Source organism: Abrus precatorius, unplaced genomic scaffold, assembly GCF_003935025.1.
Source record: "Abrus precatorius isolate BTA unplaced genomic scaffold, Abrus_2018 Scaffold8, whole genome shotgun sequence".
Classification (NCBI taxonomy): domain Eukaryota; kingdom Viridiplantae; phylum Streptophyta; class Magnoliopsida; order Fabales; family Fabaceae; genus Abrus; species Abrus precatorius.
Window position 1 is genome coordinate 23,748,769 of NW_020874428.1, and position 16,161 is coordinate 23,764,929.

The window sequence follows — 16,161 nt, forward strand, 5'->3', positions numbered from 1 at the left end:
AAATGAGCTAAAGCCCGTGGATAGTGTCAAAGGAAGCAATCACAGCAAGTTGGTCAGCAATGTTGAGAGCACTTTAGTCAAGACTCAGATGGTTCAATCCTCAGAAGCATTTGACCGTCTTCCATATCACAGGCGCAATCGTTACCTTGGATGGATTGGTAGTGATGACGACATGGAACATATCCACTTTCCTATTCCACCATTATCTGAACAAATTGAGAAGTTAATTGGGCAGTGGGAAGCTCCCCAAAGTGGCACTAGAAGAAGGCGCAAGAGTAGGTGGGATGAAAAGCCAGATGATATGTGAATGAATCTCTTAGCCATTATTTTGCGATTGTAAGCCAGCCAGGGTGATAGGAAGCAACTTTTTGTTCACCACACATCAAAGATGGATCACTCAGTTAACGGATTTTTGTTACATGGTTTAACATGATATCCCTAATAAAAGTACAACATGTAATTCCCTAACTAGTTCTGTTGTGTCTGATTCAAATGAATTAGAATCTGCTTTTAATTTAAGAACGGAATTGTAGGAAAATAACAGGGATTGATAGGGCTTCCATTACAGACTATGTAAATGAAAAGCAAGCGAAACTTCAAAAAAGTAATTTTTACGGTGATTTAAATATGAAGAGGGAAAAATTGTATTAAACTTTAAATTTTATATTAAATATGAGAGATAAAGCTTTTATATATATATATGATTTTTTTTTTCAAAATTCAAAAAATATGAAATTTTTTGCAAACTTACAGAAATATAGAGTTTAAATGACGATTTTATAAAAACTAAATATTTGAAAAATATATCAAAAGTTGCCATTGATAGTTTTTAACCAAACTTGCCAATGGCAATTTCTAAAAAAAATTAAAATCATATTTCTATAATTTTATAAAAAAATTTATATTTTTGAATTTAAAAAAAATCATATATAAAAAAATAATCTTGTGGGATAATCATTACCTATTAATTTTATATTAAATATAATAAATTAAGAGTTAGTGATTTATTTTTGAAAAAACAAATATTTATTAAATTTTAAAATATTAAGTATTTTTTAAACATTATTTTAAATTTGGGTTGTTATAATTTTTAATTATATCTAATTTCAAATGAAAATTTTTATGATACATTTCTGAAATTAATTGAATAAAGTGTTACATAAATTAATTTAATGGAACTCATATGAAATCTAATTTAAATAAAAAGATTTAAAACACTGAATATGCCTCAGCAAAATTTCTTATGATAAATACGTGGCTTATCTTGCATGTTGGAAATTCCAAATAAATTAAAAAGATTTAAAATTGAGAAAGGGAAGGGGATCTAAATCTATCTAGTCTTTTAATCCACTTACGTGTCAAACAATGATTGGGTTTTCGAAACTTCGCCCGCTCTACATTTGTCCTATAAACGATAAAAATATCTTTGCGCGGGTATTTAAGCGAAAAAATAGCGGATAAATGGTTCCTCTCCACTGCTACTCCTTCTTCTATATGCCATTCTCTTCAATCTTTTCTTCATTTCAATGGCACTAGGGTTTCATCTCAATTAGAGGTACTCTTTTTTCTCCAAACGGAAACATGAATCTCTCAATAGCAGCACCTTCAGCTTTTCGCGGCAATCTCCTCCTTCCTCTATCGCGCTGCACCTCTTGCTTTGAATTCGATCTTCGTTTTCACCATTCACGTTGTCGTTGGAGTTCATTTAAGTTGATTCGGAACCCAAGGTACGAGTTTCTTTTCGTTGTAGGAGAATTCGTTGCATTTTCCGATTGTTACTGATTTGGCTTCGAATGCCAATGTGGTTTTGAACTGGTTGAGGCCGTAGGAGAGGGATTGCTTGTAGTGTGACTGAGCCACATAACGGGGACAACGAGGAGGTACTTTTGGTTTGCTATTATTAGATCTTTTTCAACTTCGTTTTTCTCCTTCCGTTGTTGATTTTTTAATTTTGCTTCATGAATCAGCATGTTCTCTTTCACTGACATTAAGCTCCTCAAGTTGAAGTTTGGTGTGGATTAATACTTTTGAATTCAGTTGAAGTTTGCCGAAATGGTTCGAAATTCTTTGCATGGCTATTTTTGTGGGGTCTGCTAACCAATGATTTTAAGAAACTGCTTAAGTAGTATAATATATACTTTTAATTACCTTAAAATTTATATTAAATAATATTTTTGTTGTTAATGTAATAAATATTTTTCATCGAATACATTTTACTTTTAGTTTTTAGCAAGTGTTCTAATGACTCTCGTTAACATTTACTTATCTTTATTAACCAAGCCAATTGAGTTCCTTATGGACTAGTCGCATTTTGGTACAATTTGGATAACAGAGTTGGAATTTTGATTACAATACTATTTAGTGTGATATAACTCGTTTGCTAACACTTATAGCACTTGGCTAGTTTAGGGCTTCAACTCCCAAATGATGCGTGAAGGAGAAGTATTAGTATGAATTAAATTTCTCCCCAATATATTGGTCTTTTAAGGTTGTTTTCTAGATTAAGAAAGTCATTAAATATCCTTAATTTTAGGGAAATTTAACGACATTTAAATAAATTACCCTTTCATTCCATTAGTGCACACTCTCATTCCACTTGTAGCCTGTTTGGAATTGCATTGGAACATGATAATGTTGGAATAAATGTAGATCAGTTGCTGATTAAATGTGATCTAAACACACACTTAGACTCAGTTTGAGTGAACTTAAAGAGAAGTCCTTATAAAAGAAAAAAATTAGTATAAAAAATGAATTTTTTTTTTTATAAATTAAAAACAACTTATCTCTTGAAATTTCAAAGAAGTTAAATGAGAGAGCTTTTTAGAACTTTTAAAACATAGAGAAGTATAAGTTGTTTCTAACTTATGAAAAAAGTTATATTCATTTTTTATAATAATTTTTTTCTTTTATAAGGATTTCTCTGTAAGTTTATTCAAACTGGGTCTTATTGAAATACCAAGAGATATGGATAAAATTGAAATAAGGAGTTAGTGCCTTTTGGTCCAAGTGGCAAGGAGCTTGGTTTCCTTAAATACATTCTTAAGTTTGGGTCTTGTGGATGAAAAAGAAAAGCATAGGGAGAGCTTTGTCACCTTAAATGGGTCCGCATGTCCCTTGAAAGTGATTGATGTGTAAAAATAGATGGAGTACTTTCTTATCAAGAACAGAGTTGTCATTTGGACTGTGGACATTTCAGCAAATTAAAAATCAATATAATTTTGATAGGTTATGTTTTAGATATCAGAATTTTTTTTTTCCTATTTATTATTTGCATCCAAACACATTGTAGACTTTTATTTACTTTTCCATACTTTCCCTTTGACAATGTGCAATTTTAATTTTACCTAGGAGAAAGCACATAAAAATGGAGAAGCAGAACCTTCGGAAGATTCCTCTGAGCAAAGTATCCCTCCGCCTGTAGATCTAGAAAGACTAAACAAATTTGTTGATGAAAATAAGTATCAAAATGATAATGATGTACAGGTGATGTTCGGTTTATTTAGCTGCCATTTTAAATTTGATCAGAAATGGATATGTTGCCAAAGTTTGTCCAATGTTATTTTTGTCATTGTTTAATGTCTTATTGAACCCTGCTGGGAAAAGAGGGGGGGGGGGGGGGGGTTTACTCAATGGACCTAATGTATTAAGAAATTTATCTAATGAGATTAATTTCAGTCTCTTATTTACTCATAATGTGTAAAAGAAATTTTTCTTTTTTGTCCTTAAAATGAGACCTAGTTTTGCTAGTCTGATTTTATCTATAATCTTCTTTACCAATCATTGTAACTCTATTTTAGATTGATTTAGCAAAAAGAAAATGAAGAAAGGTGGAAATTGTGTCATTTAGAGTTAGGAGTATTGTGCGCTTGTTTTCTTATTTTATATTCTTTGGGCTTGTGATGAAAGCAGAACATGGATAGCAAAGAAGTTGCCAGTGGATCACCTCTGCCAGGTGTGAAGGTGATTACATTTTATGTTCACTATTTCCTGCTTTAAAGAGAAATTCTCCTTTTTTAATTCTTCTGTGTTTCTGTTCTTTATATGTTCTAAGCAGCCTCAGCAACTGGATGAAGCAATAAAAATTCCCAAGGAAACAATTGAAATTCTTAAGAACCAAGTTTTCGGTTTTGATACTTTTTTTGTAACAAGCCAAGATCCTTATGAGGTGTGAGCAAACCTTTCCTGTATTTTTCTTTTTACTTATGCCCAAAGGTCTGTTGTATGAAAATTGGGTCCTGCTTTTCTTCAGGGTGGAGTTTTGTTCAAAGGAAACTTGCGAGGGCAACCTGCCAAAAGTTATGATAAGATATCTAAGAGAATGAAAGTACGTCATATTTTTCTGTTTCATTGCTTAAGTGGATTTGTGACTGACTTCATGTTAAAATTAATGTTTGACGTATGAACTGTATTTTTGCCAAAAAAAAATTATAGGATAAATTTGGAGATGAATACAAGCTTTTCCTTCTACTCAATCCTGAGGATGATAAGCCTGTGGCCGTTGTGGTTCCAAGAACAACCTTACAACCAGAGACAACTGGTACTTGTGAATCAAAAGAGTTATTCTTTTAATAGTAAAGCTCATGATTTGTACTTAAGGTGTTGTTAATCTTTGCAGCTGTACCTGAGTGGTTTGCTGCTGGAGCTTTTGGACTGGTTACAGTTTTTACCTTACTGCTTCGCAATGTTCCTGCTTTGCAATCCAATTTATTGTGAGCTATGTTTTCTTATGCATTCATTTGTTGCTTCGTACTATGATATTTCTTAGGCCAGAATGCAAAACTGTTTCATGCATTTTTGTTTTCTGTATTGATCTAGCTTATTGTACTCCTCAGTCCTTCCTTTAAGTAACATGTTCAGAACAGTCTTAGCAAATACATTATTTGGGTACAGATATGTTGATCTTATAGGCTTTATGATTATTAAACAGGATGATCTCAAAAAATACTTTAATTGTTGATGAATTCTTGTCAACCTTTCCTAGGAATAAATCTTTATTTCTTGTTATCATTTCCCTGGTTTACTGATTGTTTCATATCATAGACGCTTCAATTTGGCATGCACTTATAATCATAGAGTGAAATTTAGTGCTGTGCATATATTCTGGGTGCGAATTACTGTAAAAGTTTGGATTGGTGCTTAGGCTTAGGTTTTAGTACTTGATTACCTTTAAATATATATTCTGAAATGTCTATGAATAGTTACTCTTTGTTTGAAAATATTTTTTTTCGTAAGTTTGCTTCATATTTTGATGTTTCACCAAAATAATATTAATGTTCCAGATCAACTTTTGACAATCTGAACTTGTTAAAGGATGGCCTACCTGGAGCCCTTGTTACTGCACTTATTCTGGGGATACATGAACTTGGTCACTTTTTAGTTGCCAACAACACTGGAGTTAAACTTGGGGTTCCGTACTTTGTACCTAGCTGGCAGGTTGTATTATCTTCTGTTACGATTTTTTATGAAGATATTTCTTTAATTAAATAACATAATAATTGAGGGTATCATGCTTTCCATCTAGTTCAGTTCACATTACATAAATTATTCAGAGGATTTATAATTGTATGTAGAGCTTCGATTCATTTTTTATTTTTGATTAATTATTTTAGTTGATGCATGTCAGCTAGAAGCATTCCATCTGCGTTTATATTGCACAATGTAACTACAGATCAATCTTTATATTAAATAGCTTAAGACCTTAAGTACATTTGTCATCTAGGAATTGCTTGTGTTGCTTTCCTACAAAGTAAAGTCTCAGCTTCTGATTTGCATTACTAACAAGGGTCTCCAAAGAATGACATCATCTGAATTCTCCTAGTTTAGTTAATTTTGTGGTACTCTAGGAATAGAATTGTGCCTTTTTTGTGTGTTTTTCTTGCTATCTAATTTATTATGGTATAGTGTCAAGATTCAAACAGACAATTTGTTGATATGTACAATTTGGATATTGGCCAACTTTCTTTTTGTTGATATAAACAATTTATAACATCTTTCTACAAGAAACAGAAATTCTGACGAGTAATTTGGTGGCAGATAGGCTCTTTTGGTGCTATTACAAGGATAAGAAACATAGTATCCAATCGTGAACATCTGCTCAAGGTTGCAGCTGCTGGACCGATAGCTGGCTTTTCCTTTGGTCTTTTGCTTCTGCTTCTAGGTTTTGTCTTGCCTCCCAGTGATGGTCTTGGTGTTGTTATTGATGCTTCTGTGTTTCACGAGTCATTTCTTGCTGGCGGTATTGGTAAGCTATATAGCGTAAATAAATTTAGATAGAATTGTGCCTGTATTCATTTTTGAGTTTTATGAAAATAATTTCAAATGGGCATTTATTTGTCTTTATCTATGTTATGGAGTGACGAAATAAATTTATTCCCATGACTGCCTGATGTATCACCGAATAGTTTTATCTGCTGCTTCATTATTTTGGAAAATGAATGTGCACTGACATTTTTGTAAATTTTTTAGCAAAGCTGCTTCTTGGTAACGTTCTCAAGGAAGGAACTGCAATATCTGTCAACCCTCTAGTGATTTGGGCTTGGGCTGGACTCCTTATCAATGCCATCAACAGCATTCCTGCTGGCGAGCTTGATGGAGGGAGAATTTCTTTTGCCATTTGGGGAAGAAAGGTATCCCGTTTAGTAATATTTTTGAACAAGAAAACTCTAATAAGTGAAGCTTGATTTACCATTATCTTAAATAATATTTGACTCATTACATAATTGCCTCCCTTTATTTCCTTTTATGTGAAGATATTGATTGATATCTATTTCACAGGCCTCATTGCGCTTCACAGGAGTTTCAATTGTGCTGCTGGGAGTCTCGTCACTATTTAATGACGTAGCTTTCTACTGGGTAGTTCTCATATTCTTCTTGCAAAGAGGTCCAATTGCTCCTCTCTCTGAGGAAATAACCGATCCTGAACAAAAATATGTTGCTCTTGGAGTAACAGTTTTGCTCCTAGGCTTGTTGATATGCTTGCCATATCCTTTCCCATTTACAGACGAAACCCTCACAAGTTTCTAGAAATAATGGCCACAGAAACTCTGGCTGCATCGCATTAGATTACTAGTACCTGAAATTTTTGAGAACTGAGAGTGCAGGGTAGGATTTTTAATGAATCAAACTATCAATGTTGGTTCACGTGCTAGATGAATAATCAAACGTCAGGGTTCTTAGGTTGCAAACGCCCGAGTTTGTAATTCATGATTCATTAACAAATGGGCGTGTTTACCTTAATGTTACAATCCAGTTCACAGCGTATAATGGTTGGAAGTTGAAACATTTGGAAATTGGAAGCAAAAATGTCATATTTTTGTCGAAAAGAACAAGTGATTAGTAGATTTGAATTTAGGGATTCACTGGATTGGCAATGAACTTAATTAATTCAAACTTAGTTTAAAATTTAACTCATTAATTAGTTCAGGGATTTTGGTTTGTAAACCTATAGCAATTCAATTATCAATCTAAGAACTCTACACAATTACACGAGAATTCGTTACAGATCACACAAACATGCCTTGTATGCAAACTATTGGTAAGAGAGTAAAATTTCACTAGCGATATAGATTGAAAATTGCAAATCCTCTACCCGGTTCAATTAAAATATATCGACCTAAGTAGGAGTATATTAGCAAATTTTGGCTAAGCTTTGGTTTTTAGTGGCTTAATAATCGTCGCTTATGGGAGGTAATAGTTAATTGCTTTACTAATATACCTCATTTCCACCACAACATATGTTCTATTCTTTTCTTTTAGAAATCCTGCATGACCTGCAAACCTGCAAATGGGCGTTTGACTGAAGGAAACTGTAGAAAGTGCATTTGGAAGCGCGTCTGAGACGTCTGCGGCGGAAAAAAGTTCGAACACAAACTAGTAATTAAAGCCAGTTAGCCTGTAGCACAGTAACACTTGAAACGGCTACTGCACCTAAGTTGGTCAAGCGCTTGGCTAATTTTTTATTTTGAAAATTGCTGCTAAATTAACAATATCATTGACCCCTGATGTGGGAGTCAATGATTTTTTCTTTTATAAATAATTTGTTTTAAAATTTAGAAGAAATTAGGAAAGAAAAGAAAGATGTCTATCTTTACAGATTTATTTGCTTCATAATATTATGTTTTGGACTGTCTTATAAATCACTTGAGATATAACCAGCTCTTTTTAGGTGGCAAAACTACTAGAATATAATTCTGTTAATCCAATTTCAAAAAAAGTGGAGGTGAGGAAAAAGAGAAAGAGAAAGTAAGTCAGATTTGAGATAGAATTAGGGAGCAGTGATTTTCCATAATAAGTAAAGGTTATAACATTTTCACAATAATAAATTTCTTTTATTTCTTTTTAATTACATCACCCATTTTATCAATTTTTTATATTTCTCTAAGTTGTTGCAATAAAATTTGTACATTTTTTTTTTGTTCAAATAGCATTTCTCAATGACCAATCTTGAGAAGATGGGAGATAATATGTTTGGACAGAAAAAAAAAATAGATATATAATATATTCGGACAGAAAAAAAAACGTGACGTTAATTCATCGAACTAGATGTTTTTTAAAAAGAATTATTGTAATATTTAGGAGGAAAAAAATAAAGGTGATCGTAGACCAAATAAATTTAATATAAACTGCAACGAAAATTTATGTATTAAATTTAATCAAATTTTAGATTTATTCCTAACAATCAATCTAATCCAATTAAATCAAGTCTATTATTATATTAGAAATACAAAAATATTTAATATTTACTGTTTTTTAGTAATTGAAAGTATTTAAAAGAATATATTTTATGTCCCTTAACTTATTTTATTTACCTGGTCTATAAGATAGAAAAGTTATTTATATAACATTAGCACATTTCTCGTACGTAACACAAAATATTTATAAATTTAGAATATTATTTGAAAAGAAATAATTGTTATAAGATTTTTTTTATTAACATAAAGGATTTTATTTTGATATACAAGATAAATTTAAAATGTAATTTTAATTTTTTTGTAAAAAAAATTCAAAAGATACATTTTATAAAATCAGCAAGTAAATTATAAAAACAAATTGTGTAAATTAGCTACAAATCTGACATATTATATTAATTTCAATTTATAAGTTTCAAATTATAAATATAAAATTAAGAGAGTAAAAACGATACGATTGATGTACTCGAGCATTGGAGAAGACACGTGAAATTATGACAAATGCGAAAACAAACGCTACTGGGGAGTAAATCTCACGCAAAACACAGAAAAGTCCAACTTGCAAAAAGTCAGAGTCATTCCACTTTCTCAAAGATAAACCAACGCGGATGTGTGGAATTAAACTGATTGGAGGAATTTTGAAAGGTAGAGAGAATGGTGGAAGTGAATATAAGCTATCCTCATCCCATAATTGAACTAAAACAATTTCTTTTTTCTCTCACAAATAATATTTAAACACTCTCACTTTATAACATTCGTCACAAATAAATTGTTTTCAAACAATGTTATAAAAATTATTGTTGAGTTTGGTGCTATGAAGATTCAATTTTAATAAATTTCTGTAGAAAAAATTAATGTAAAAATATAAAATTTCTCTCAAAAGTTAAAATAATTTATATTCATCAAAATTTAGAAAATTTAAATTAATTAAAAAAATAAAAAATTATAAATTTATTTTAACTTATAAAAAAAATTATTTATTTTATTAAATTTTCTACTCTTATAAGTATTTCTTGAAAAATTAGTCTAAATTGAAACTAAATAAAATATATTATTATTATTATTATTATTTATTTTTTTAGGTATGTATTATTTTTTATTTTTTAATATTTAATATTTAATTGAATAGTAAAAAATTAAATAGAGCGCAATAACTTTTTATTATCTATCATTTTTTAATTACAAAATTATGAGTGAGATTTGTTCAATTAAAAATAATATTCACATAATTTTATAATTCTCAATAAATTTTAATTAATAATAATAATAATAATAATAATAATAAAGTATGCTAAAAAAGTGTATTTAAAATATATATTATTTATATATATATATATAAATAGTAATCTTTTCATACTGTAGAATATAATAATTTAAAAAATATATAAATATATTTAAAATATTATAAATTCAAATTGAAATATTTTTATATGTGTAAAAAATTATACGATAAAAAATTATATATAATAAATTTTTATTTTTTATATAATATTAAAAATTTAATATATTAATAATAGTAAATATTATAAGTTGAATAAAAATTTATTATTTACAATTATTTTTTAAATTTTGTTAACTTCTATCTTAAGAATTGAGGATAAGTTATTAATAATAATAAAATTTTATTAAAAAATATTTATTATATTTTTATAATTTTAATATAATAATTATGTATTTTTTTATATAAATTTTTTATTTATAATTGATTGACAACCTCTTTGAGGGTTATCTTTCTTTTGCATCCTTGTCTCCATCTTTCATAAATCAAAGTTTGTATCTTTCTGTAATGGCTTCAAACAATTTAGCCAGTTAGAAATAAAAGGTTCGGCTACTCACATTGTAAATGTTACTGTTATAAACAAAAATACATTTAGCTCTCTATGCTCACCTTGGCCAATACCAAAATGATGACACTATTAATGTTCCTTCTCAGTGTCACTTCACAAACCATCATGTTCATGTACAACACTCCAACTACAGTTGGTCTTGCTTTGAGTTCAGAGACTGATAAGCTCGCTTTGCTTGATCTGAAGGAAAAGCTTACCAATGGCATACCTGATTCTCTCCCATCATGGAACAATTCTTTGCATTTCTGTGAGTGGCAGGGTGTTCAATGTGGCCATCGCCGCAAGAGAGTCACTACCTTGCATTTACAAAATCAAAATTGGGGTGGTACTTTGGGACCAGCTTTGGCAAATCTAACCTTCCTTAAAAGCCTCAATCTTTCCAATATTAATTTGCATGGTGAAATACCCACACAAGTTGGTCGTTTAAAGCGGTTACAAGTTCTTGACTTGAGCAAAAATAATCTTCATGGTGAGGTTCCTATTGAGCTTTCTAACTGCTCAAATCTTGAGGTAATAAGCTTGCTGTACAATAAACTCACTGGGAAAGTACCCTCTTGGCTTGGATCTACGACACAGCTCACACAGTTGTTTCTTGGTGCCAATAATCTAGTGGGTACTATTCCACCTTCCATGGGAAATCTATCATCACTCCTGAATATATCTCTTTCAAGAAATAATTTGGAAGGAAATATACCTCATACCTTGGGTACGTTGTCAAATTTAGAACAGTTGTATCTTGGTTTAAATAGGTTGTCGGGTACCGTTCCTGATTCTCTTTATAACCTCTCAAATATTCGAGTTCTTGTTCTTGGGGAAAACCAATTATCTGGTACTCTTCCATCAAATTTGCAACTTGTTTTTCCCAATCTTCACGCATTCTTGGTTGGGGGGAACCACTTCTCTGGAACTTTCCCATCCTCGATATCCAACCTCACTGGATTGAGATGGTTTGATATATCCAGCAATGGTTTTAAGGGGTCAATTCCTACTACTTTGGGAAGCTTAAGCAAACTCGAGAAGTTTAACATTGGTGATAATAGTTTTGGGAGTGGAAAAGGTCATGATTTGGATTTCCTCTCCTCATTAACCAATTGTACCCAATTACAAGTGCTTATTTTGGAGGGCAATAAATTTGGTGGTGTGTTGCCTGATCTTATTGGTAACTTTTCTACCCATCTCAATTGGCTTAGTATGGGGATTAATCAAATATCTGGAAGGATCACTGAAGGAATTGGACAACTAATCGGTTTAACTAACTTCATTATGATAGATAATTTCCTTGAGGGAACAATTCCATATTCAATTGGAAACCTTAAAAATATAGTAAGATTGGCCTTGCAAGAAAACAAATTATCTGGTAACATTCCTACCGTCATTGGCAATCTTACTATGTTATCTGAACTTTATCTACACACCAATGAATTTGAAGGAAGCATTCCATCTACCATCAGATACTGCACCCGCATGCAATCATTTGGAGTTTCTGACAACAGCTTAAGTGGTGATATTCCCAACCAAACCTTTGGCAATCTAGAAGGTTTGGTAAATCTTGACCTATCCGTCAACTCCTTCACCGGTTCCATTCCTTTGGAGTTTGGAAACTTGAAGCACCTTTCATTATTATATCTACATGAAAACAAGTTGTCTGGTGAGATTCCCTTATAACTTAGTTCTTGTTTGACATTAACAGAGCTCATACTGCAAAGAAACTTTTTCCATGGAAGTATACCTTCATTCTTGGGCTCTTTAAGGTCCCTTGAAATTCTGGACCTTTCTAGTAACAACTTCTCAAGCACAATCCCCATAGCACTAGAAAATCTCTCTTTGTTAAGAACTTTGAACTTGTCTTTTAACCGTCTTTATGGTGAGGTTCCTATAGGAGGTGTCTTTAATAACATCACAGCAATTTCACTCATTGGAAACAAGGATCTCTGTGGGGGAATACATCAACTGAAGCTACCTTCATGCCCTTCGAAGAAACACAAGCGGCCTCTAAAAAACAAAGTTATCCTCATAATTGTAATTGGTGGGGTTTTGGTCAGTTTCATAATATCTATCAGCATCTATCATCTCAGGAAAAAGCCCAAATTATTATCTTCTTTGCCATCTCTACAAAATAGATTCTTAAGGATTTCTTATGGGGAGCTACAAGAAGCAACCAATGGATTTTCTTCATCCAATTTAGTAGGCACAGGAAGCTTTGGTTCTGTATATAGAGGCTCTCTTCCCCAATTTGAAAGACCCATTGCTATAAAGGTATTGAATCTTGAATCACGTGGCGCATCAAAGAGTTTCATGGCCGAATGCAAGGCTCTAGGCAAGATCAAGCATCGGAATCTTCTCAACATCCTCACTTGTTGTTCAAGTGTTGATTATAGAGGTGATGATTTCAAGGCTATAGTTTTTGAGTTCATGCCTAATGGGAGTCTAGACAGTTTGCTGCACAGCACACAAGAGCTAGAGTGTAGAAATTTAAATCTCAACCTTCAACATAGGCTAAATATTGCTCTTGATGTTGCTAACGCATTGGACTATCTTCACCATGGTTATGAGCAAACTATAATTCACTGTGATATTAAGCCAAGCAACGTTCTTCTTGATGATTACATTGTTGCCCACTTGGGATATTTTGGGTTAGCAAAGCTCCTTCACGGGGCCACGGGACATTCCAGTGGCGATCAAGCTTATTCTTCTGCAATTAAGGGAACCATTGGATATGTTCCGCCAGGTAAGTGCTTTCTATCCTCCAAAATGTTTTACCTGCGTTGTATTAGTGATAATTGTGTTAGTCAATTATTAGTATGATATTTTTCATATGCTATAATTTTCTTAAAAAAAATTCTCCTAGGAATTTTTATTTTTAGAAAGTTGTTATTTGACTTAGATTTACTTAAGCTTATTGTAAAATATTCAATATGACCCATAAAGATATAAGTATAATCTACATGAATCCTACATTTTAAAATTTTGCTGCGTTTACCTAAGGTGTTCTTTTCATTACTTGTATCCATCAAACACAATTTCTTATACATTTTAATTGAATATTTTATTCTTCATAGTTTCTTTTAAATTCAATAATAATCAAGACTTATCTCATTAAATAAAATTAACTACATAAATCACGTCATTAAATTTGATTAAAACTAAATTTTTAAAAATTTAACTAATCAAAAAATTTATTTTATTAATTTTATCTATGATTTTTTTAGATTTTTTTTACCCTTCTTTACCATACTTTAAATTATGTCATTTATTCTCTTTGTTAGCACCATAAAAAATTTTCTTTACATATAATTGAATCACTTTAGATAATTTTTAATTTTTTTTATTATCAATATTATTCTAATATTTTTTTTGTATATTATCATTTTGTATCATATTTTTTCTTGTATGTCTACTTATTCATCATTTTATTTTTGTTATTTTAAAGTCTTACCGCATAATTTAAATTTAGCATTAATTTCTTCTTTTGAATCATCAAAATAACATATATTAAAAGATAATTTTTTATATGTATTTATAAATATATTTAAAATTAGATTAAATAAGTAATAACTTAAAGTAGAGCTTTATATAAAAATGATTTCTTACTTGCTGCAACAGTACGTGACTATATTTGATATATACACTTTTCATTGAATTTTGCCTAAAGGATTGTTGGAACTTGGTACAGAGTACGGATTAGGTGGTCCAATATCTCCACAAGGAGATATCTACAGCTATGGAATTCTTGTGTTGGAGATGCTCACTGGAATGAAACCAACTAATAACAGGTTTGGTGAGAGTCTAAGCCTACAAAATTTGTGTGAGATGGCAATTCCCGAAGGAATCACTGAAATAATGGATTCACATTTGCTTATTCCATTTGGTGAAGAACAAGAAGCGGTTATGGAAGACAAGATTAAGGAGTGTATGGTATCCTTTGCTAAGATAGGAGTTGCATGTTCTGCAAAATTGCCCCATCAGAGAATGGCCATAAAGGATGTAATAACAGAGTTGCATGCCATTGCACAAAAACTGCCTTGCTACCATTTTTGGTGACAACATATTAGTAGGTGTTGGATAAGTAATAGAATTTTAGTATGGCCAAAGTCTAACAGTGAGTGAGTTACAAGTTTGAAAATTTTCTTTGTTTAAAATATTTTAAAATTTTAAATAAAACTTTTTTATTTATATATTTTTTTTACATGCGAGATTTTGTATCTTAATAAGTGTTGTATACATCACTTGTTATTTAAATAATAATTTTGTTAGAAGAAAAAAATATAAATTAAATTTATAGAAAGAGAAAAAAATTTAATATCTTAGAATAAATGTATGATGTTGCGTACTTTTTGAACTAGTCTAAAAATAAAAATAATTTTAATTTATATAAAAAATTTATATATTTAATGACTTAAGCTTATATTAAATTACAAAAATTATGTTAACACTTTAAAAGAGGAAGAAAGAAATTTTAAAAAAATAACAAAAATAAAATATATGATGAATGATACAGTAGAATAAAAGATAAAAATAGAAAAAAATGTAAAATAATTATAGTGTAACTCTAAATAAATGCTGTCTTACGGGGGAGTATATTGTAAGTGTACTAATAATTAATATAAACTAGTGAAAATGCTCTTTTAAATTATGCAAAAAGGGACTGATAATGTTAGTGTAACACTTCAAATTTTGGTAATATTAATTATTGTATATATATATATATGTGTGTGTGTGTGTGTGTGTGTGTATTTAGATATATGTTGTAGATGTGTGGATATATATATGTGTATGCATGATTGGATAGGGCTGAAAATGGGTTAAGTGCCTAAGAACAAAGTGTTCTCGCTGTAGTGAGGGAATTTCTTAATGTAGCGAGTGACCACTGGAGAAAAGGGGCGAAATTGTCGCCTTCTCATTGCAGCGAGACTGTCTCGCTGTGGCGAGAGAGCGACAGTGAAGAGTGCATTTCTGGGTACAGTTTCGCTGTAGCGACAGAAAGCGTTGCTGCAGCGAGAGTGTCCCAATCAGAGGGGTTTTAAATGGGGGTTTAGGGATTTAAGATTCATTTCTCAAATTTGTAACGCCTCAAATTTTGTAATATTAATTATTATTTATATAAATCTAAATATATATATATATATATATATGTGTGTGTGTGTGTGTGTGTGTGTATTTTTAGATATATGTTGTGAATATGTCAATATATATGTATATGCATGACTGGTTGGGCTGAAAATAGGCTAAGTGCCTAAGTGCAAGGTGTAATACTAGGTTGTTCTCGCTGCAGCGAGAGGGCCTTAGGAGGAAGGACTGAAACTGTCACCTTCTCACTATAGCGAGAGACGTCTCGCTGTAGTAAGAGAGCGACAGTTTGGAGTGCATTTCTGGGTGCAGTCTTGCTGTAGCGAGAGGGTCTCGCTGTAGCAAGATTTTGTAGAAACTAGAGTGCGGTTTCGTCTGATATTTTCGCTGCAGCGAGAATATCTTGCTGTAGCGAGAGTGTCGTGACCAAAAAAGGATTTAAAGGGAGTTTAGGGATTTGAGATTCATTACTCAAATTTCCTCCCTAAATCTCTTCGATCCTCTCATTCCCAAAGCCCTATTCCACCGATTAATTGCCTCCAAAGCCGTTCGAGTGCTTG

At 31.3% G+C, this 16,161-nt stretch overlaps 1 protein-coding gene and 1 pseudogene across 8 annotated transcripts; both read left to right on the forward strand.

Annotated features, from left to right (window-relative positions):
* The first annotated feature begins 1,440 nt into the window (after positions 1 to 1,440).
* Positions 1,441 to 7,140, forward strand: LOC113846068 (probable zinc metalloprotease EGY2, chloroplastic). 8 transcript variants are annotated; one of them, XM_027473914.1, is made up of 12 exons: positions 1,441 to 1,880; positions 1,968 to 2,055; positions 3,349 to 3,483; positions 3,910 to 3,960; positions 4,055 to 4,165; positions 4,250 to 4,324; positions 4,432 to 4,537; positions 4,616 to 4,709; positions 5,280 to 5,433; positions 6,034 to 6,241; positions 6,466 to 6,626; positions 6,775 to 7,140. In XM_027473914.1, exons 2-12 carry the CDS (start codon positions 2,053 to 2,055, stop codon positions 7,021 to 7,023), a joined length of 1,347 nt encoding a protein of 448 aa, XP_027329715.1. In that variant the 5' UTR covers positions 1,441 to 1,880; positions 1,968 to 2,052; the 3' UTR covers positions 7,024 to 7,140. The 8 variants fall into 8 exon arrangements, 7 of the variants coding, with proteins under 7 accessions (XP_027329715.1, XP_027329714.1, XP_027329718.1 ...); XM_027473913.1 differs by lacking the exon at positions 1,968 to 2,055 and having other exon boundaries at positions 1,466 to 1,727; positions 1,829 to 1,880; XM_027473911.1 differs by lacking the exon at positions 1,968 to 2,055 and having other exon boundaries at positions 1,482 to 1,727; positions 1,820 to 1,880.
* A 3,499-nt stretch (positions 7,141 to 10,639) lies between these two features.
* Positions 10,640 to 14,575, forward strand: LOC113874488 (annotated as a pseudogene).
* Positions 14,576 to 16,161: the final 1,586 nt, after the last annotated feature.